This window comes from Myotis nattereri (assembly GCF_964212035.1).
Source record: "Myotis nattereri genome assembly, chromosome: 1".
Classification (NCBI taxonomy): domain Eukaryota; kingdom Metazoa; phylum Chordata; class Mammalia; order Chiroptera; family Vespertilionidae; genus Myotis; species Myotis nattereri.
Window position 1 is genome coordinate 42,025,336 of NC_138075.1, and position 23,425 is coordinate 42,048,760.

Here is a 23,425-nt window from a genome sequence, read left to right on the forward strand (position 1 = left end):
GCCAGAAAGAACCTGGTTTTCCAAGGAGTTCCCGTCTTCCACACAGAGGTCCTAATTCTCCACTGCTGAGGATTTAAAAAGAGGTCTACTTCTTTGTGAAGGCAGAGTCATTGTTGTTGAGTTTTTTAAACTCTGTAGGTTCCCAAAGCACCTTGCAATGATTATATCTTATCTAATGGTAACAAACCAATCACACTTACTCTTTTTTTCCTTCCTTCCTTCTTCCCTTCCTTTTCTTCCTCTTTCCTTCTTTTCTACCCCAGAGTGATGCTTCTCCTCTACTTAGATACTTAAATATTTTTCAACCACGATCTCCTGGTGACTCTAATTTCAGATTGCTTTATCTGGACACAATGACCAACAGATCAGCCAGCATCTGGAAGCTGGTGAATTCTTCCCCAGAGCTAAAGGAGAGAAGCCATAAATTGCATGACATGCTAAAATAATGACTTTCTGCACTGTTTACCAGAGAAGTAACCTGAGCTCTTCCCTCCATTAAATTGTCTTTCTGAACTAATAATTAACCCTGTCAAGGCGGAAATGGTTTTTTTTAATGTAAGTCAGCCTTCTTTCTAAATGATGTCACACTGATTTCTTTGCCTGTTTTTGGCATATATGCCCATGTTAAAATTTCTAATTCCTTAACAACCTAACAGTTGTACACGTCCTTCTATTTCTTAAGCAATAGAGCCTCTTCTTTGCTTTTTCTGGCATAAAATATGCAGCCCCAGGCTCGCCTCTGAACCCCACCTCTTCCTCAGACAAAGCTTTCCCTCTGGTCCAAATCAGAGCCTATGAGGAGAAAGCTCCCCTCTCCCTCCGAATATTGCCCTGCATGGGACAGAGAACGCTCTTACCTGATGTTTTCTGGGGCTTCTCTGAGAACTCAAAGCAAATGCCACGCAAACCAAAACTTAACATTGCTTATAATTTAGTGAAAAAGTCGCTTAAAATGAATGTGTAATGAATTTAAAAATATAGATCCAGCATTCAATTTAAGCACCATGGGGAAGCTATCATTCATTTGGAATGTGGTCACCTTCCCCCAAAAGCTGTTGGTTCATGTCTGACTTTAACAACTTACCCACTTATGTTCACTTGGCTTTCCTTAATGAAAGGAGCACTTTTATCCATGATTATTCTTACAAACTTCCGGTGTCATCTGACTATAGTTTAATATTGAAGACCATTGCCATTCTCTTTCTTATGTCTTTCCCTGAATTCAGTGACTCTTTCATCTCTTGTGCCTTAACAGTACCCACCCCCTCAGGCAACCAGCCTTTCTGAATGTCACCTTCCACCAAACACAGCTGAACATACGCCAGCCTTCAAAAGGATTCATGTGCAACTCTGCAAACAAAGCTTGATTTGTTTATTTAATACAATTCAGACTTTGGAGATGATTCCCTTTTGCTAAAAATAAGTTGATCAAGTGATATTCTTCCTTTTTGATCTAAATTTAGAGCAAAACACAACCAATATAGAATGAAATGTATACAGTTACTTTTGAGATGGCAAACGTGCACTGTGGATGGAGCTCTCCTTCCTTCCCTTCAGTGGGGATCTCCACCCCACAGTGGACGGGCGAGCTCTGTTTCTCCGGCGGCTTCTGGCTGAGAGGTGTGGTCTCTCACACAGGAGAACAGTGTGGAGTTTGAGGCCTGCCTGGTGGCCCAGTGTGATGCCCTCATCGACGCCCTCAACAGGAGGAAAGCCCAGCTGCTTGCACGCGTCAACAAGGAGCATGAGCACAAGCTGAAGGTGAGTGCTGGGCCATGGGGGGACCAGAAAGTCACGGAGCTGGGCTCCGAGGGCTGTGACAACAAGCTAGATGGGGAAGCAGGATGCCCACAGCCTTGGGTGGTCAGTGGCCTGGCTGGCAAGGGGTGGGCATAGCCCTTTATTCACCACTCGTTTCTTCATTTCACTCATCAATATTAGTGAAGTGACTCCTCTGGGTCAGAAATTGCTTTGGGTACAGGTATAATAAAATAAATAAATATCCCTGCCCTCATGGGGCTTATATTTACCAGGAAGGATAAATAATAAGCAAGATAAGTAAGGAAGATCCAGTATATTAGTGAAAAGTGCTAAGAAAACAGTAAGGAAACAGGGCTGGGGAATACTGGGGATGGTGGTTGAAATTTTAGGCAGCGTGATCAGAGTGGCCATGCAGAGACATAAAGTGCGTTTGAATCGGGAAATGGAGTCAGTACTTCCCAGAAAGCAAACAAGACTTGTCTTAACTTTGAAGTGAATCATGCATTTGGACAGCTGTGCACACTTGTCATCACAAGGTAGAATCAATCAGTTACAAGTCTGGGTCCCTATTGTCAGAAGGACTGTCCTGGAGCAGGTGATACCCCTTCACGGCCCCATTGGAGCAGGACAGCAGCAGCTGAGAGCAGGCTGGGTAGATGGGAAGAGCCCAGCTGAGGGGAGCTCAGAAGTAGGAAGTCACCACAGGTCCACATACATGGCCAGCAAGCCTGTGGGTGGCAACCAGCGGATGGTGGGTGTGCAGTGTGCAGTGTTAGCCTGGAGTTGGGGAGGGGGGAGAAATGAGGTGTGACCATAAATAAGCTCTCTGTTGGGGTTGGGAGGTCGGCATCAGGGAGCTTCCATAGTGGGCAGCAGTGACTGGGCACAACCGCGGGGGAGCTGAGAGCTGGTGACCATTGCAGTTAGTATCAGGTATCCATGCAAGTTTGGGACAAGCTCTAGTCCCTAGAAGATAAGAGAACTGCCCTACGTCTAAAAGACGGATCCAATAGGAGACCCAAGGAAAAGTTTGAAAATGAAGAAATAAGAGAACACAACTGACAAGATTTTAGGCTACAGCTTGGTGGCAGGGAAGCTTCAAGCCAGGCCAGTACCCAGTTCGTGGTTATGAGAAACAAGGCAGGAAACCAGGTGCTAACAGGGGCATGGAGGCCTGGGCAAGCCTGCAGCAAGACTGCCATGCTGAGCCCGGAACAGCAGTCACCAGTCCTTCCTATGTGCCCCACCCCCACACCAGGACCTAGAGCTCAAACTCTCAGGGAGCCGGGCAGCACCATAAAGAGCACCATTTCCCCTGGAAGATGCCCGCTTCTCCCAGAGGTGAAGAAAACCCCCACTCCAGCCGCCTCCTCTAAGGCACCCTCCTCCAATGCCTACCTGTTGCTCCTCAAAACACATGAAGAGCCACATACCTGCTTCTTCCTTCCCCAAAGCCAGGGCCATCGTGGGGCTGGAATATAACCCTTTCTCCCCTGCCTCTGTGACTTGCCCAGCTGTCACTGAAGGGGCCTGTGGAATGGAGGCGGACAGAAGGCTGAGCTGTGACCAAGGGGCCCAGCCCAGAAAAGCCTGACGAGAGCTATGCCCATGATGAAGGCGGCCAGTGAGACCTCCTTTGGTGCTGGCTCAGAACCATGTCTTTGAGCGTTCCTGGTGAGACGGCGAAAGCACAATTTGATCAAGGAGAGGCACGGCAGAGTCCTTGATAGAGAAAACTGCACATCCTGAAGTTGAATCTGAGCCAGGAGTGCGGAAAGAAGTGTCCTAGGCTGGGGATTATAACACTCCTTCCAGAGAGACCAATACTGGTTCCTGGTGCTGAGTCTAACTGGAAGACCCTCCCAGGTTCATCTTACAACCAACTCGCCCTGCCTGGTGGAGCCTGTGCCCTAGAGCTGAAGGTAATCAGGAGGCCCTGGGCTTGCAAAGGAGGCACCTGTGTGGTGCTTAATTCGCAAAGTGTGGAGTAATGGCTAGTTTTACCCACATAGCTATCTCTAGCTCATTAGTTCCCAGACTCCAATCTCCTAAAGTCTGGGATCAAGTTATTTGCGTTTGAATTCCCTGAAGGACCACTGGGCTATGTCTCATGGCAACATACTTGCAGTGATTCCTAATATGTGGGGAAGAAAGTGGGAGCAGTATTAAAACTACTGTTTTTTACCCAAAAAAATTCCCTGAAAGTTTTATCAGGTGGAGATCAATCTTATCGATTTAGCTGCAACAACCTGGGAAATATTTCTACTCCATAAACATTTTCCTCCAAGATAGTCCCATTAGGTATGAGTGAAACATTCTTCAAGAGTCGCCATTTTTTTTAAAACTGAATTAAAATCCAGACATGCTCTGAAATGTGATTCTATAGTTGCCCAGGGAGCAACACAAGAATGAGCATTCTTGGCAACCAAGCCCTGGCTTTCCGAATAGCAATCGCTCACACTTGGGGACACCTGCTCTGAGGCAGCACTGTGCAAACCGTATTGCAGGGATCAACTCCTCAATTCCTCCCAACACCTCCACAAGGTCATTCTTACTCTTATCCCCATTCTAGAGGTGAGAAGCAATGGCACCATGATATTAGGAACTGGTCCAAGGATCCAGGATTCCAGCGCTGGTAACCTGGCTTCGGAGCCCAGAATCTGTACTCCACTGGCTCGTAAAAGCACAATGCACAGAGAAGGCCTGTCCCCACCCCCACCATCTCATCAGTCCGCCAGCACCTAATGCACACCTGCTAGGAGCTGAGTGCTGGGGGCGGGGGAGCAGGGGAGGAGAGAGGAGGTGGCTCAGGATGAGACGTGCTCTTCCAAAGCTTACATTTCAGGGGATGAGATAAATCACACCCACAGAGGACTTCAACACAGGTAGAGAGTGAGCTTTCAGAGGGGAGGTGGCCAGAGCATGGAAGTTAGGAGGAGGGTACAATTACTTGCAGCTGAAAGGGTCACAGAGGGAATCACGGGAGAGCTGGCCCTGGCGTTGCCCAAACTTTGGGAGGTGTGTGCTCGTGGCAGCTTACGTTCTCACCTGTGGGATTCGGCAGAGCGTGGAGGGAGGCAGACGGTGGTTAGCACACTGCACCCCGGCCTTGCTCCATCCGGGTAGTCATGAGGAGTGATCCACGTGTTCTGATTCTGTCGCTGCTCTGCCATTATTAACCGATCGCCACTCTAGCCCTTCATTTTAGCAGCTTCAGAAAGCCAGAACTCTGGTTGCTATAGCAGAACTCAAGATACCTTTTGAATCAATCACATAGAGTGATCTAAAATAAAAACACAGTTGTCTTTAGGAAATGAGCCGTACAGCTGGGGTTTTCCCTAAATAATGGGCCAACGGTTTTAGTATCTCGCCATAACATTGTAATGTTTTCTCAATGGAAATGTCTTTTCTAAAATATTGTAGACACTTTCCTGGCATTATAAAACTGAACACAGCGAACAGTTTGTGATAAATTATATGGATGGTGACTATCGTGGCAACTTCAAGTTTCCTATTTGGGACGATGTTAAGGGCAGGAATCTGGGTGGAAGAGGAAATCAGCGATTAAGAAAGCATCGCTTATTTATATCAAAAGGTGGCAGAGGGGCATGAAGCTCCCCAGGCCGCTCCTTAGTGCTGCCTCTGCAGATGGTACTGTATGAAAACGCGGGACAGGCTGTGCTGTGGACGCAGATGGAGACCACACAGGAGCAGTTTTAACGCATCACTGGGGCTCTGCCCCACAGGGCGCACTAAAGCTCTTGGGGGCTGCTGAGCAGAGGGGCCTGCCCTCATTTCACTCTGCCCAGGGCGGAGTTCCCTGCCCCAGATCCCAAAGGGCTATGGAAACCGGAGACAGGTGGCTGGGTGTCCCCCGCGGCAGCAAAGCTGTTCTGTCTTCTGTCTGGAGTGATTTGTTTCTCTGCTGTTTCAGCTGATTGTATCTGTCACTGCTTCTAAAAACAGCCAGCAGTGCCGACACCGTGACTGCCGACGCCAGCCTCCCTGTCTCCCTCGCTGCTGTTCTCCTCCTGCCTTTTCCCTTTCTTGTCACTTCTGTTGCTACTCAGATTTGTGAGAAAGGACTGGCCTTTTAGGGACATCACTTGCCAAGCACAGTTCTTTCTGTCTTTGTTGGCTAACCCATCCCTCACAGTCTGGCAGGGATCATCTTATGGTCTTCCGCTTCCTTTGGCCGAGTTCTCTGGGAAAGCTTTTTGCTGACAAAGAGGAGAGTTGTGTGTGTGTGTGTGTGTGTGTGTGTTCTGGCAACTTTCTCTTCCTGAGCAATCCAAAAGGCTGGGGGTGCTGGAAAGCGAGCGTGTATAAAGACAGCCTTTACAGTCTGCTCAGGCCCTCTCTGAGAGCGCTGATGGCTTGAGCACATTGAGCAGTTCTGCTTCAGAGGCAAGACGGAGCTGAGTGGTGAAGAGCCCAGTCAGTCTCTGTGTCAGAGAGAATGGGGTTTGAGGACACCCTTTGTCATTTACTGGGTCTCTAACTGTGGGCAAGTGTTAAGTCTCCATTTCTTTTACCTGTAAAATAAGGCTGAAGTAGTCATCACTTCATCTGACATTGAAAAACGCTGAACACAGTACCCAAAAAATATTTGCTGTTATTATTGATGTTATTAAGGAGAGAGAATGACTGAAAATCTGGTTTCCCTCAGCACACTGAAGAAGGGCTCCTAAGGCTTACTCTTCATAAACCATCTATATATATATAAAAGCCTAAGCGACGGTTACAACCGGTTGACTGAATGACCAGTTGACCAGTCGCTATGACACATACTGATCACCAGGGGGCAGACACTCAACGCAGGAGCTGCCCCCTGGTGGGCAGTGTGCTCCCACAGCCAACCTCCTGCAGCCTGCCCCGATCAGCCACAATCACCGGACAGGCCAAAAAACCCCACTGATGCATGAGTTCGTGCACCGGGCCTCTAGTAGTTTATAGTGTAGAATTAGCCTATGCATCGGTGTCACTGTCTCTGAACCTCAGACATTCTTTAGTGGCCTGAGTTTATAATTGATCATCCTATAAAATAGTTCACAAAGTTGGGTGAACTATTTTTAAAAACTTTTTTTCAAAAAGGCTTTGAGACATATGCAGATGTGGCCATATTTTAGGAAAACTATTTGAAATGTAAATCACAGTTGATACTATTTTGTGATTTGAAAAAAGCACTGGGAGCCAAATATCTATTTTCAGGATGTGGTGAACTAAAGCAAATGTCTGAAAGCTACTGGAGAGAAGAAAAGCTTTTGAGCTTTCAAGAAATATTACCAGGTCATATTTGGAACTCCTGGGCAATATCCTCCTGACAAACAGATAGACTGGATCCCAGGTTCCTGTCCTGTCTGCATGTTTGTTAACATCCTTCCCAGGTCCCCTCGCTGAGCAAGGCCCTGAGTATTTTCCTCTCTGTGAGATCCTCACAGGGAATTTGTCACAAGTTACAGTAAATTGTCTCATTAATGAGATCTATGCTTTTCTCAGGAACTTTACAAATGCTATTTTTCATTTGCTAAACCCAAATAAATATCAGATAATTATTGTTATTTATGTAATGTTCGGAATTTCAAATAATTATCTTAAGTATATTCTATCTCCAATATTTTTTAATGAATTCATATGTTGAATAGTGTGTGATAGGTGTCTTAATTATCTTTCAACACCAAGATCCTCTGGAAAAAGAAAGTTATAGTTATTCAAAAATATTCTGGGAAAGTGTAATCTTTCATTTCCACATGTGGTTGGTAAAACATACCAACAAAATTACTCAGTGAGAATGTCGAGGGATATTGACAAAGCTAACTGTTTTATGTAGCTTTTCATATTTATAGAGGGTCTCCATATCCCAATTGTAATTATCTATAGAATGCTTGATTTTGAATCTTACTGTACTGTTGGATTTTGTGAGAATCATTATTATTATTGTCATCATTATCTTTGTTATTATTTACTATGTATTGCCTGTTATGGTCCCATTATGTTTGTTAAAAACTACTTATATGGCCATATCACTGAGTACAAATTTACACTAGGGATATTATTGGCTTGTCAAACTGCTTACTTCAGCTATTTTACCATTGATTCATAATAGGAGAGAGAGAGAGAGAGAGAGAGAGAGAGAGAGAGAGAGAGAGAGAGAGAGAGAGGTTGGGGAGGGAGGGAAGGAAGAAAGAAGAAAGAGAGGAAGAAAGAAGGAAGGGAAGAGGAATATCTGCTCAAGTTCACAAAGAATTTTAAAATAATTATATAGCATTTGACTGGCTACAGCTATTACTAGAAAGAAAAGGCAACAAATTTAAGCCAATAATCAGCTCAACCCCAATAATCAGCTCAACCCCAATAAAACTACTACTGGCTAAGAGTTCAGTTTATCTATTAGAATGAAGACATTTGGGAAAATTAGGCACACTGTAAACAACTTCAAACCTTCAGCTGCTCTCATCAGAACTCGTTAGGAGCCCAACTCTAATAATTACGCCACAATTATTATTGATTGCAAGCCTGTTATTATGGGCAGTTCCTTTCAGTTTCATTTGGCGAATTCTGTGGTCCTCTGCTCCCACCATGTAGGAGCAAAAGTCACAGAAGGTCTGTACGGTGGCATGTGACAAAATAAAGATGTTCTTTCTCAAAAAAAAAAAAAGTTTCAGTGAATGTAATGATAATATGGGAGATAACATTCAACTCTAGGAAAATAACAGGAGAATTCTTTATTGTATTCAATTAATCTAATGGCCAAGGTGCCTCACCTGTAACTCACAAATGAGTCAGTTCCAAGCATTAATTGGTTATGTTGCTTTAAGACAGTGGTTCTCAACCTTGGCTGCACATTAGAGTCACCTGGGAATCTTTTTAAAATCCTGATTTCTGGGCCTCATCCTCCGGAAATTCTGTTTCTTTGTTACTAATGTTGTGGCCTCACCCTATAACAAAGAAACAGAATTTCCGGAGGATGAGGCCCAGAAATCATGATTTTAAAAAGATTCCCAGGTGATTCTAATGTGCAGCCAAGGTTGAGAACCACTGCTTTAAGACATGATGGTACACATAGAAACTCCCCCATTGACCAAAATGACCTGTGAAGAATAAATTCAAGCATGCATCTTTAAAGTACTTGTACCTCAAATAGAAAAAAAGAAATGGATTACCTCATAATTAGGGGAATTGGTTTTAAACTGTGATGGGATAGTATACATTATATTTTAAAAGAAATTCTTGAACCAGGAGAAATAGAATGTTAATATTTACTTAGACTAAAAATTCATTAGTGGTATCTCTCCAGATGCTATGATGAGCAGGCTATGAGAAAAAGTATTTATTAAAAAGAAAAAGTAAAGAGAAGTGAGATGATTTGATTTTTCCCCATCTCCCTTTCAATTGTTTTGGAAAGTATATGTAATAATCTTCAAAGGAAAATAAATTTATAATAAATGGAAAGAGGGAACAAGGAAAAGACATCAAATAATTATTTAAACTCCTTTAGTTATTATCTGTGAAATCTGGGCTGCTGGATGTTTCTGAGGCTTTTGCAAAGTAGCATGAATATCCGCATGTGAGTGATTGCGATTCCCAGGGAAATCTTGTTCAACTCTGTGCTTCAGAAACCATCTCAGGGTTTGGGTCACTGAGCAACGGACACACAGGATGAACAGGGGCTGTCCTGCGTTTGACACTGGGCAGAGACAACTTCCCAGAGGCAGAAACTGCCTTTCTAGGTTAAAGCTGACTCTAGGACAGCCTTTAAAACTGCTTTTCAAAAATGAGCTGATTCTAAGCCGGTTATTCTTAAAACTTAATTCTGCAGCCATCTCTCTCTGGCTTGCTGGTCATTAGCTCATTGTTTTCCAACAAGTCCCACCTCCACCCCCCACTCCACTACCCACCTGAAGAGTCAGATTGAGAAAGGAGCTGGGTTCAGATGGTGATGTCTGCTGTTTAGAAGGGACACGCAGCGGTGGGAGAAGGTGGGCTACTGTGTTCCAGCGCGGGAGCTGCAGCCGAACCTCAAGTGGCTCAGGTCCTTCACAAACTCTCCGTGACCCCCGACTTCCAGCAGCTCAGGGTCTCCGCTTCCCAAGAGGAGAGTAAGGGGACCTGTGGAAGATGTCCTTGGAGGTACCAAGGTAGCCAGGCTCTCATGATTTCAATCTGCAAGACTTTCTGGTGGGTCCTGTTGTTACAAGTTTCTGTAAGAGCCATTATCCAAGCTGTCCTCTGGGGTCGTTGTCCACAGCAGACATTGCCATAAAACAGTCTCACAAATTCAGTTTTGCTCCATGATGTGCTTGGATTCTGGTTTGAAGAAGCTTTCCAGAGTCCCGGTTTGCTTCTTTTCTACTCTCTGCCATTTTTGGACCATTCTGTTCTGTCATCGATCCTAGGTGGTTCGAGATCAGATCTCTCACTGCACAGTGAAGTTGCGCCAGACCACGGGTCTCATGGAGTACTGCCTGGAGGTGATAAAGGAAAATGATCCTAGTGGCTTTTTGCAGGTAAGTATCAATTAGTTTCTGCTTCAGATGCTCAGTGCCCCATGCGTTTGACTCTACCAAGGCCAGATTCCGACCAGTCCTAAGTATGAAAGGTTTCTATCTTCTTGACACCTCCGACTGTCAATATGTCCACGATTTCCCCCCCCAAAAGAGTGAAGTTTTTCAATTCCTTGGATGTCTCGTGATTTCTTCAGTATTAGTTGTTTTAGTGAGATGCTATGATGTCAGTTGAATTTTATTTAACTTTCAATCCCAATGATTAAGGGACCTTTCATTAAGGAATATGTAGATCACTTGCAAGTCACTTCCTGCCGAACTGGCCAAGAATGATAGAGACTAAATATAAGAAATGAAAGCACTCTCTGCCAAAGAATAGGGTGGTGCATGAAGAGGATGATGTCTTAAAGTGTAACAAATCCCATTCTACAGATTATCATAGGCAGCCTCTCTAAAGTACTTGTAAAACTCATTTCCAAGTATGACAGGATACCCACACCTCAGGTGAGAATCAGGGTTGTTGGTTCTAGTAGGAGTCATTAGTCACCAACATAGCATTATTTAATGTTGCTGGCTTTAAGCTGATCAGTCCTAAACAGCATGATCATCCATCCAGGTTTGTCTATTAGACCAATTAACAGCTGCTGATTTTTATATCACCCCCTCTGACTCACAGAAGTATCCAGATTTGCCTGCTAAATCATTGGGTCACCCTCACCCTTACCGGCTCCTCACCACCTGCACAGAGTCAGGAAGGTGTGAGTCCCAAGGAAGGTTGCTGGTGACACTCAGGCAGAGTTGAGGGCAGTGTCCTGTGGCCACTGTGGTGGTGTATTTCTTAGGCTGTGGTCTTTGATGTGACTAGATTTCTGACGCCCTCATAAGGAGAGTGCACCTGACTGAGGACCAGTGGGGGAAAGGCACGCTCACTCCCAGGATGACCACAGACTTCGACTTGAGTCTGGACAACAGCCCTCTGCTGCAGTCCATTCACCAGCTCGACTTCGTGCAGATGAAAGGTGGGTGCCTGGGTCCCCCCAGTCATAGAACCAGCCGAGTGGAGACAGGTGCTTAAAGCAGAGTCAAGGCAAACAAAATGCAGCTGCCAGGTTTATAAATCACCTGAGAGGTGGGAAGGTAAACACACACGCCTGTGGTTAACGTTACAAAACCCGGAATGGCTCCTGTCTTACCGTGTAATGGACACGTACCTGGTAGCTGTGTAACCTACCTCTCAGAACAAACTCAGGGCTTGTCAGTTTGAGAATCTTAGGGATTTCAGAGGCTCAGCATCAGAGAACAGTGGGGGGTGGGTGGGGAGATAAAGAGAGAGAAAGAGAGAGAGAGAGAGAGAGAGAGAGAGAGAGAATCACAGTACAGTACATAAATGTTATCTTAATGCAAAAAGTAAAAAAGTAACCCAGGTCCTGGCCAGCTTGGCTCAGTGGATAGAGCGTCAGTCTGCTGACTGAAGGGTCCCAGGTTCGATTCCAGCCAAGGGCACATACCTGGGTTGTGGGCTCGATCCCCAGTGGGGGGTGTGCAGGAGGCAGCCCATCGGTGATTCTCTCTCATCATTGGTGTTTTTATCTCTCCTTCTCCCTTCCTCTCTAAAATCAATAAAGAAATACAAAATATATTTTTTAAAAGTAACCCAGAAATATTGACAAAAATCAAGAGAGTTCAGAATTGCAATGACTGCTTCCACATGGGTAGATAGTGAGCAAATGATTGGACATGGATTAGTGGGAAATTGAAGATCAACGGCTTGCCAGTACTGGTCAGAAAAATTGGGCCTGGATGGAAAAAGAAAATAAAAATTTGAAATAAATGTTAACGTTTTTATTTATGTGATTAAAGGCTATGGCAAGATCTCTGAGATTTGGGGGGTGGCTGAGGGAAAGGAAAAATACTTAAAATTATCTTAAGGAAATTAACTCTTTCAAATCAAAATTAAAACTCAAACCAATCATGCAATGATATTTTAATGGCAGCGTAAGTAATATCCATTTGAAAAATATTTCTGAGAGGATTTTTTTTACTTTTTATATGGAAATAATTATATATTTACAGGGAGTTGCAATAGTAAGGAGAGGCCCAGTACCTTTAATCCAGTTTCTATCAATGGTTACATCTTGCATAACTAGCAAATAATGTCAAAACCAGGAAATCGACATTGGCACATTGTGTGTGTCTAGTCCTCTGCCATTTTGTCAGGTGGGTAGCCATCCGTGCAATCGAGGTGCGGAACTATTGCATCACCACAGAGAACTCCCTCGGGCTACCCTTTTAGTCAGCCACACCCCTCCCTCCACATCCCCAACCCCGGGCAGTCCTGGGTCTGTTCTCTGCATGATTAGTCACTTTCTGATGTTTCCGTAAGAAATTGATTTTCTCTTTGCTTCTCCCAACGTAAGCATCCACATAATAAATGACTTAAAGGACACGTACTTTAAAATTTTTGTTTCCTAGGAAAAATCTACATGCTTCCTTTAGCAGACAGACAGACCATGTAACTCTGCAAGGTGTGGGGCCACGTGCTGATGGCCCCGTCACGCAGCGAAGTGTAGCTTCTGAATGGATCTTCACCCTCTTTTATTTCCAGTTTTCTCATTCTGTTGTTCACCATGTATTGCTATGGGACAATGCCCTCGTTCACATTGAAGTCGAGTATAGATTGCAAACAAAAATGCTCTGCCGCAGTGACAAGAATGCTTAGCATTTGTAGACTGCTCACCAAATCACTCTTCTAAGTGCTTTCCATGGATTAAGTCATTTTGTCCTCACCGCGCCACGAGGCAGCTGAGGAAACTGAGGCACAGGAAGACTGTGTTACTTGCCTAGACTCATACAGCTAGTGAGTGCCAGGCCCCGGATTCAAAGCCAGGGAGCCTGACTCCGGAATCCACACCTGCTACTTCCCGTTTGTACTGTAAAGCTAGTGCCTTACTAAGCGGCTTCTTCCAGGAACCACTAGATTCCTCTCTGAAAATTAGAAATTTAGTTTTTTGTTGCAGCAACTCTTTCTTGCTGTTTAAATATTCTTCTTTTCCCTGGCTGATGTGGCTTCGTTGGTTGAGCATTGTCCCATGCACTGAGAGGTCACCAGTTGGATTCCTGGTCAGGACACATGTCTGGATTGCCGGCTAGATCTCCAGTGGGGGTGTGCAGGAGACAGATGTTTCCCTCTCTCTTCTTCTCTCTCTAAAATTAAATAAAAACATATTTCAAAATAAATAAATATGCCCTAGCCGGTTTGGGTCAGTGGATAGAGAGTCGGCCTGCGGACTGAAGGGTCCCCCGTTCAATTCCAGACAAGGGCACATGCCCAGGTTGCAGGCTTCATCCCCAGTAGGGGGCATGTAGGGGGCAGCCAATCAATAATCCTCTCTCTCATCATTGATGTTTCTCTCTCCCTCTCCCTCTCTGAAATCAATAAAAATATATTTTAAATAAATAAATAAATAAAAAATAATTTTTTTCTTTAACACCGATGCAGTAGCCTGTGAAATACAGCCACCTGAGTAGTGGTTAGAGCCCCTCCATCAGCGTCTCTCTGTACCCAATTCTTTCAAGGAGGTAAAATCGTTCAAAGGTTATGTCACAAGCAGCTCAAAGGAGAAAATATGTCACAAAAGAACAATGTAAGGGCTTTTGGTGGGAGAGGAAAAAATTGAGCCAACCCAGTTAGCCCTGCTGATGGGGCAGCAGAGGAGGGACAGGTGGAGGATAAGAGCCTCCAGACGCTGAAGAGCTTCCAGCAGCTGGCAGAGCCTCTCCTCCCCCGTTCACCATCACTGAGTCTCGTCCTTCTGCCCACCGTGGCGACCAGGCCACACGGTAGGATGGTAGCCATTGCGTTGGAGTGAACAGGCCCTTCATCTGGTCTGGGAGCTTCAGGTTTATGGGCTAGGCCTCACAGACCTCACTCCTAAAGCATCGTCACTCGGCTGTTCAGGCTGCAGCAGAGAGAAGCGTGGACCCAGCTGTGTGGACAGCCCATTATTCTGTGCATCCAGCAGAGAGGGCCGAGCGCTCTAAAGGCCCAAATGCACAACACACCGCAGAAGTTCACCCGGGACACAAAAGTATGCAGAACAGTCATGTATGAAGGTGATATAATAGACCATTGCAGAGGAGGCTGGGTTATTCCCTTTTCCTTTTCTTTTTAACACTTCATCTTAATGTGATTTACTTCTGATTGGTGTCCCTCTGCAGAGTTCATGTATATGCTTTGTTTTGTGCTCCTTAAAGTTTAATTCAGTGAGAGCCATTCCTCTTTAGAATCTGAATCATTTCTATCTGTCAGATGCTTGCGACGGAAGGAAAAAGCCAAAGCTCAGGATGCCCTGGAACTTGGCTGGCTGTTGCGAAGACGGCACTGGCCTCTTTGATGTCTGTTAACTTCTACACATCTGTATCGGTGTAGCGTTAGACTTTATTTTTTAGTATATTTGCGGTCATCTAATAAACTGCACTTTCATACCTTATCAGTAAAAAAATATCTCAAGAAACTGCACCCCCGCCATAACCCGTTTGGTTTAGTGGATAGAGCGTCGGCCTGCGGACTGAAGGGTCCCAGGTTCAATTCCGGTCAAGGGCATGTACCTTGGTTGCGGGCACATCCCCAGCAGGGGGTGTGCAGGAAGCAGCTGGTCTATGTTTCTCTCTCATCGATGTTTCTAACTCTCTATTCCTCTCCCTTCCTCTCTGTAAAAAATCAATAAAATATATTTAAAAGAAAAAGAAATTGCATGTATAAATGACCAAAATTTAAGCAGCATTTTAAGGAACCTGACCATTGTGAAACTAACAATATGTGTAAGTCAGTGTTTTTAATGGTTCCAATTGTCTTCTGTGGATTATAGTAGAAAGTTAAAATATTTTCCAAATTACTGAAAATATACATTTAAAGTTATGACTCAAACTGACAGCTAAAATTTCTACTTACTTTTTTCTTTTCTTTTTTTTCTTACTTCTTTTTTTTTTTTTCCTTACTTCTTGAATCAAAATTGTAACACCCCTTTGGTTTTGGTATTTCATCTCAGATGCCTTTTTTTTTCTTGATATGAAAGAAGATAGTTCTGTTGTTGGTTTTTACATGTTTCCATTTAGGCCAGTTACTATTTGGCAAGAATGCACTGCTTAAAATTATTCTATTATTAACTAAGGATTTAACTAATCTGATCTTTCTGATTTCACATCACCCCCAAGCAATTGAGATCTAAGTGGAGATTGCTGGTAGCTGCTTTGTTCAAACATCCCAAAATTTTAATGACATGTTCTCTGGTTGCATTTTGATTAGAAAATTATCTTATCCTCCTTCTATACTATTGAGGGTGGTGTTTGGTCTCTCAGACTTTTCTTTTATAAAAAACAATAGATTAAGCTTTGTTTTCTGTTTTTATTAGTTTTTGTGTGTGGTTAGTTTTTGGGGGGTATTTGGGAGGATTGTTTGTTTGTTTGTTTAGTTTTTCCTTAATTCTAAGTTGGTATTGTCAGCTTTTCCCAGGTCATGGAAAGGAAATTTTAAGATTCTTTTCCTAAAAGGGCTCTGCTGCTTGGCTCAGAATAGATTTCAGATACCTACACCCTCCCAGAAAAATATTACCCCACAATTGTCTAAGTATACAAAGTGCCCCAAGATTCACTAGTCTGGGTGGTGAAGTGAAACACCAGTGTGTTCATTCTGAACCAGATGAAACCGTCACTTACCACTCCACCTAGCCTTTTAGCACATATACCACAGCTGTTAACCCCCTAACTCCTCTACTCACCTAAGACACATTTAACTCTATTAACTGGCATTGAATGGAAGAGCTCTATGTACCAAGGTCATGGGCAAAGACAGTGTGACCTTAACAGACTCCCCTATAAATCATGGAGAAAGTGCGCCCAGAGGTTTGGCAGCGGTGGAGACAAGCCCACACAATACTTGCATGTAATCTGTTCATGCATGTAATCTGTTCATGGTTTGGGGGCTTAAAAGGCATGTCCTCAAAACATGTGTTCATGTTTAACCTTAGCACTGTAGTAGCGATGGCTTGCCAGAAACAGCTTCCTCTAAAGCAGCGGTTCTCAACCTGTGGGTCGCGGCCCCTTTGGCGGCCGAACGACCCTTTCACAGGGGTCGCCTAAGACCATCCTGCATATCAGATATTTACATGACGATTCATAACAATAGCAACATGACAGTTATGAAGTAGCAACGAGAATAATTTTATGGTTGGGTCACAACATGAGGAACTGTATTTCAAGGGCCAGAAGGTTGAGAACCACTGCTAAAGTCTAAACTTTCCCTTAGATGCCATTTGTATTGCTCAGCCACCATAAACGAATGAGTTCACAAAGGAGCCTTCAGACAAGGTGACTCAGCAAAATTGCCTTCCCAACTACCATGGGTTGCGCGGTGAAACATTTCATTAATCCATGCCATCAGTTCCCGGAAGGCTTTATCGTTCCCATATAGGGACCAAAAAGAAACTTCCCCTTGGAATTGGGGGTGGGGGCTTCCCTCTAGTGCACTATTACTGAACAGCCAACCAGAGAGGCAGTAGAATGCAGCGGAAGCTTGGCTCTAAATCCCAGCCCTGCCACTTACCAGCCATGAAACCCTTCTGTTTCAGTTTCCTCCTCCACAAAACTGAGACAATAACAGCACCAGTTACTGTGGGGTTGTTGTGAAAATTCAGTGAGTAAATACACGTAAAACTTCACCCCACCATCACGCATTCAGTAAGTGCTCAAGGCCACCACCTATCATTATTTCTTCATGTCCACAGTGGGAGGCCCACTTCCCTTCGAGTGTCCTCCTACTCCTGCTCCCTTTCACAGAGGAATTCCGAGTGGCTGTGACCGTTCACTATCTGAAGGGTTAGGGGGAAATATTAAATGAATATGAAAAATCTGAGATATAATTTGAACGAAATGGACTTAAAAAGTTAAAACACTTGAAAACTTTGGTATAAGAAGACACTGTTGTAAAATTTAATTTTGAGCCATAGCTCTACCAGGCCCCTTCAGGGAAGTCAGTAAGAACAGCTGCCCCTTTCTCTCTAAGGGGTGAGACTTTTAGCCTGAAGCTGGGTTTTATGGGCTCAAAGAATGCTAAGTTCTAGAATTCTATCAGATAGGAGAAATTAGTTCTTTAGAAAAAAAACCCACAATGATGTCTAGGAATGATCACAAAAGTGTCAAGATCAAGATAGCTATGGTAGCTTCAGTAACAAGAGTTTCAATAAAATAAAACCTTTTTTCTTGTAGCTCAGCCCAGGAACTGTGATGCTATCCATTTTCAAACCACAAAAGGTAAAATAATTTGGGAATACTTTGGATTCTTGTAGACCATTTATTTTATACCCAATAAAGTAAAACGGGGTAACATAACACCCACTATCAAATGTTTTTCTAAAATGTCAGCCGAATGTTGTCACATTTGCCTTTTATATGCAACCTCACTTTGGGGTAATTAATGAAAAAGAAAAAATAATTCTGAGCACAATGAGAAATAGATTTAGACTATGCAAATCGTAGTAGTCTCTCTCTCTCTCTCTCTCTCTCTCTCTCTCTCTCTCTCTCTCTGCCCCTTTTTTGTTTGCTTATTTGTTTAAACCTGGGACAATGTTAAGATCTGAAGACTAGTGAGTGGTTAGATTTTTTTCTACCCTTTTGGTCTTTTAAAATGTACCCACTGAGGACTTATACTAGTAAGTGAGGTTCACATGTTTTAATTATACATGACACTATGTATTTCAATTAACATTTTAATTATACCTATGTCCATATAGGGAAATTTGAGTTTCTTATCAGTCATAGCAAACATTTGTACATTCAGGTGAAACCATCTTATTGGTTTCTTATTGTGATCTTATTCTTTGATTTTAAAATTGATGACATGTAGACTTTTCTGAAACATGAACAAAGGTAAAATGAGACTGATAGGGGAGCTAATGAAATAGAGTTCTAGAAATTGCTGATTTATGGAAGTTCTAACCAATATGGCCAGTTAAGAGCAACTATCCCCAAGGAGAATCATTCCTTGTCTTTAGAAGCCCTTTGAAGAATGGTTAGCTTGAACTTGTCTTATTTTACTCCACAGTTAATATACTAAAGTGTATTTCTTTTATATGGAAAATATTTAAATGACAAAGTAAGTTCCTAACATGTATAATAACCTAAAGTTAACCCTCTAATTACAACGCATAGGTGATACCTGTTTGTGTTTATATGGTCATTAGAATCGTTAGAGGGAGTTATGTCTTCTCTCTCTTCCTTCCTCCATCCAGTCCTGTAGTCTTTCTATTGAACGAGGCAATGAATGTATCTCCTTTCTCCATGTCCAGATGTTCTGGGATTTCTAGGGCTACAGATGCCAATGCTCTCTGATAAGATCCATCTGAACTCTATGCCATTGACACTTGAAACAGAATGTCCCTTCCTAAGCTGATCACCTCCAATTAACACAGCGGTTCTCAACCTGTGGGTCACCACCCTTTGGGGGTCGAATGACCCTTTCACATCGGAAAACACATATATAATTACATATTGTTTTTGTGATTGATCACTATGCTTTAATTATGTTCAATTTGTAACAATGAAATTGGGGGTCACCACAACATGAGGAACTGTATTAAAGGGTCGTAGCATTAGGAAGGTTGAGAACCACTGAATTAATGGGTCATAATTTTAATTTAATTATATTTGCTCTAGTAACTCAGGCATGGTTTTCTCGTAACGTATCACAGTCTTTTCTTAAGTATAAGATAACTGACCTGCTTCACCTTCACATCTCTCATGGTATATATAGTCACTGCTTTTGTTTCATAGGTTACCCAGCATAGAACCTGTTTCCTATATTGCTATTAAATTAACCATCCTCTGGGTTGGGGTGACTGGCAAGGGGAGCAGATTTAATTCAATGCATGACATTCAGAGTCCAGTTTGGGTACAGCATACCTCTTCCACAATTAGCTTTTGTTCATCTAAATGTCCCTGGATGTGAGCCAAACTGCCATCTCCTATTTTATTTTATTTATTTTTTGAAATATATTTTATTGATTTTTTACAGAGAGGAAGGGAGAGGGATAGAGAGTTAGAAACATCGATGAGAGAGAAACATCGATCAGCTGCCTCGTGCACACTCCCTACTGGGGATGTGCCCTCAATCAAGGTACATGCTCTTGACTGGAATCAAACCTGGGACCTTTCAGTCCGCAGGCTGACACTCTATCCACTGAGCCAAACCGGTCAGGGCTCATCTCCTATTTTAAAGTGCTACAAAAATAAATTCATATTTTGGTGCTGAAAAATAATTGTTAAGCAACTGGTAAAAACATTGTCCCCAGATACATATATCGAGTTTATATAGGAACTTGGATGATTCATGATTCGTTACCTAACATTTCTATGTCTGTATGTCTGAAGTCAGTTTTAAGTAACACAGAAGACTCAGCACAAAATGGAGACAGGGCTGTGTTGTGACAAGTAACACTGTGACAGACACTCCCAAGGTCACGAGGACACCCTGACCCTCCCTGATAGGCCCTGTTGCTCCCATCCTGCTCTCTAGGCTCCCATGTGACGGTTCTATCCCTGCAGAAAGAACTGACTTGAGCTAGTGCTGTCTTCAAGGTATAGCTACCTTGAAAGAATGATGAAAGTTCCTCAGACGTTTCAAAACTGAGAAATCACTGTTTGTGTCAACTGATACCAAATTTTCAAAAATATACTGTTTTAGCTACTTATATGCACAAGGCCTTGAATAGAGTCACTGGTTTAAAAGAAATGACAGGCCCTTAGAAATATAGTGGTTTCAGAGATCTTCCTCAGGAATAGGCAATTTCAAGTTTATAAACTTGGGATGTAGGGCTCAGAATAAATGTTATGATAGATTTATCAGCCATGGTATAGGTTAAAAAGGCTTTTATGGGCTGGACTGGAAATGGATCCCCCTTGCAAACCATTTCCCTTAGAGGTGGTGTCTTTGATGCTCAAGGGAGTGAGAACAGAGCACTCATCTCCCCTTGAGTTAGGGGAGGAAGTGCCACCTGGACTTGGCAGAGGGCAGCACAGTGGCTCTGGAAGCAGCCCCACTCCTGGAGGCAGGGAGGGAATCCGGGTCAGGTCCCCTCTGCGACCCCCCCCCCCCCTTCTCGGGGCCAGATACTTTGTCTAGTCACTTGTTTATCAGAGGAATGTTTATCATTCCAAGATACTGAAATGTTTGCGGTTCAACAGAAGCCAGGGTTACACTAATTTCTGTTTAGCTTCCTCTCCAGTCCCAGCAACCCCCATCCTACAGCTGGAGGAGTGCTGCACCCACAACAACAGCGCCACGCTGTCCTGGAAGCAGCCGCCTCTGTCCACGGTGCCCGCCGAAGGATACATTCTGGAGCTGGATGATGGCAATGGTGGTCAGTTCCGGGTAAGCAGAGAGCCTATTCCTGGCTAACCAGAACCAGTGACTTCCTCAGTGCCCCGCCGTGCAGTCTCAGGCCCACGCTCCCTCCTCTCCTGGGGACATGCTATCTGGCAGGGTCTGCCTGCCCTCAGCTGAGGCCTGCTTTCTCCTTGTATCATATCAGAGATGAACGAAGGAGTCTCTGAATAGAAATGGCCCTGCCTTTCTTCTCCTCCTCCTCCTCCTCCTCCTCCTCTTCCGCCTCCTCCTCCTCCTTCTTCTTTTCTATTATTTTCAGAGAGGAAGGAAGAGGGAGGGAGAGGGAGAGAGAGAGAAAGATCAGTAATGAGAGAGAATCATTGATTGGCTGCCTCTTGCACACCCCTGACTGGGGATCGAGCCTGCAACCCAGGCATGTGCCCTGACCGGGAATCAAACCATGACCTCCTGATTCATAGGTCGATGCTCAACCACTGAGCCACGTCAGCCAGGCATGGTCCTGCCCTTCTTAAGAGAAAGTTCATGCAGTGCTGTGAGCTCTGGAATCTGAATGCCTGCATTCAAGTCCAAACTCCACCGCCGAGCTGGTGGCTGCCCATTCCTTGCCTCTTTGAGCCTTCATGTCCTCAGTTGTACAATGGGGATGATAATAATAACATTCGTAAGAGTCATTTAGATCATCCATATGAAACCCTTAGCATGCTGCCATCCCAGACTCCGTCTCCTTAGTGTCCCACCAGAGAGTCGACGTTTTAAGGCTGTGCTTTGAACGTGAATTATTTTTACTCATTACATCAGCATAATGTTGCAAAGTGTGCAGCTAAAGAGGGAGGCAGATGCCTAACCTTTGCTAAACATGCATAATGCTAGGATTTATTTTCAGCCTTTGAAATGTCATTCTTTCTCCATTCCCTGTTTCCTCCCCCTTCATTCTGTACTGTGATGAAAACCTATACTCCTATGGCTTTGAGTGGATAGTCCTTGCAACAGTTCCTGAAGTCATGATTGGAGTTATAAACCCAGCATGGAGACCACCCTCATGTTTTCAGATCTGTTGTTTACAAATCACACTGATGGATAAAGAGCTCATAGGTATAATACACTGTGTAAATGATATGCTAACAATAACAAGTATAATGCTATCTCTGACACCCAACTTTAATTTTTTAAGCCCTCGCTGCTAATAACTCCCATTCATTAAGGTGCCATGCTAAATACAAGGCACCATGCTAGTCAGTTTGCCTATATGACCTCATATAATCCTTACACTAACCGCATAAGCTGGGTATTACTATAACCATTTTCCAGGTGAGGAAACTGAGGCTAAAAGAGGTCAATTAAATGGCCCAATAGCTCACAGGAGTCAAAGCCAGATCTGATGCCCAAACACTTTTCCCCTAACCACTGGGCAACACTACCCCCTAACGCCTCCCAAGGGTTCCCGTTAAATGGTGGCCTGTTATTTGTCGACCCTCAGGAAGTGTATGTCGGAAAGGAGACCATGTGCACCGTGGATGGTCTTCACTTCAACAGCACGTACAACGCTCGCGTCAAGGCCTTCAACAAAACAGGAGTCAGCCAGTACAGCAAGACCCTGGTCCTCCAGACGTCCGAGGGTAAGGCCCTTCAGCAGTATCCCTCAGAGCGAGAGCTGCGAGGCGTCTAAGCCGGAGGCAGCCCCGCCAGGGCCGCACTCCGCAGTGTGGCCATGACTCGCTCTGCGCCCTGGCACAGGCCGCTGGTCCTCTCCGGCGCTGGGGAGCCCGTGGTGTGTGGATGTGTCAAACCAAAGAGTCCACGGCGGCGGTTCAAATGGCTCGGGCCGTCGGCTCCCTTTGGTAACGCTCTAAATAAGCTGCAGGTGAAGAAGCTGAAACACGGAGGCCTGAAGGTCCCCCCGCATGTGAGACCAATGTGTCTAGGCGCTAGGGCAGGCTCCCCTTCCCCACCACCCACATCATTGCCAGTGTTGCCCAGATGCTTCTCAATCGCCTGTTAGTGCTTGCTTGCTCCCGAGGGTGGGCCGAGGTTCTTTCCAGCTGTGGATGTGTCTGACCCACCGTGGTGCCGATGGGTGGGGTGCTGGAGCTGTTCAGAGAGGGCCAGCCCGCCACTCTTGCGCACCCAGCATGGACTGCTTCCATTTCACACCCAAGCCCAGGCCGGCAGCACCAGGACTGAGGCTTCCTGTGGGCACCAGACAGGACGAGACCAGCAACTCCGCATTACCTTGCGATTTCGTCTTTGCCAGTCCCTCTAGGCGTGGTCAGAATGCCTAGGGACGCTGTATGAAGTCAGTCTCTAGATATTTTGGTCTGTAAATATTTTTGGTCATCGAAGGCAAGCCATCCAGCTCAGATGGCCAGGTATAACCTCTGAGGCTTTTAAAAATTTTCATTTTAAACGCAATTGCAACCCATGAACTCCAGCCTATGAAGAGGTATCTGTGGTTGGTGCCAGATCATACCTTCTGGGTATGATTTTAATCATAGAAGACCCCACACTACTGGCATTCTCCATAACGTCCCTCTGCAGAACTAATTATGTTGATTTGGGTCAAATTCAAGATGTTAGCTCCATGGTCGGCAAACTGCGGCTCGCGAGCCACATGCGGCTCTTTGGCCCCTTGAGTGTGGCTCTTCCTAAGCCTTAGGAGTACCCTAATTAAGTTAATAACAAAGCACCTACCTATATAGTTTAAGTTTAAAAAATTTGGCTCTCACAAGAAATTTCAATCGTTGTACTGTTGATATTTGGTTCT

General features: G+C 44.3%; 1 protein-coding gene across 7 annotated transcripts in view; it reads left to right on the top strand.

The window, feature by feature from the left end:
• The window catches only part of TRIM9 (tripartite motif containing 9), a 92,633-nt gene that overhangs the window by 47,539 nt on the left and 21,669 nt on the right, over positions 1 to 23,425 (top strand). For 4 of the 7 annotated variants that reach the window (XM_081098807.1, XM_081098809.1, XM_081098811.1 and 1 more), the window contains exons 3-7: positions 1,639 to 1,761; positions 10,158 to 10,268; positions 11,131 to 11,284; positions 20,531 to 20,688; positions 22,142 to 22,280. In XM_081098807.1, coding sequence (XP_080954933.1) covers positions 1,639 to 1,761; positions 10,158 to 10,268; positions 11,131 to 11,284; positions 20,531 to 20,688; positions 22,142 to 22,280 — 685 coding nt within the window. Of the gene's footprint in view, positions 1 to 1,638; positions 1,762 to 10,157; positions 10,269 to 11,130; positions 11,285 to 17,528; positions 17,574 to 20,530; positions 20,689 to 22,141; positions 22,281 to 23,425 lie in introns of all 7 variants that reach the window. The other 3 variants (XM_081098806.1, XM_081098808.1, XM_081098810.1) reach the window with 1 other exon arrangement.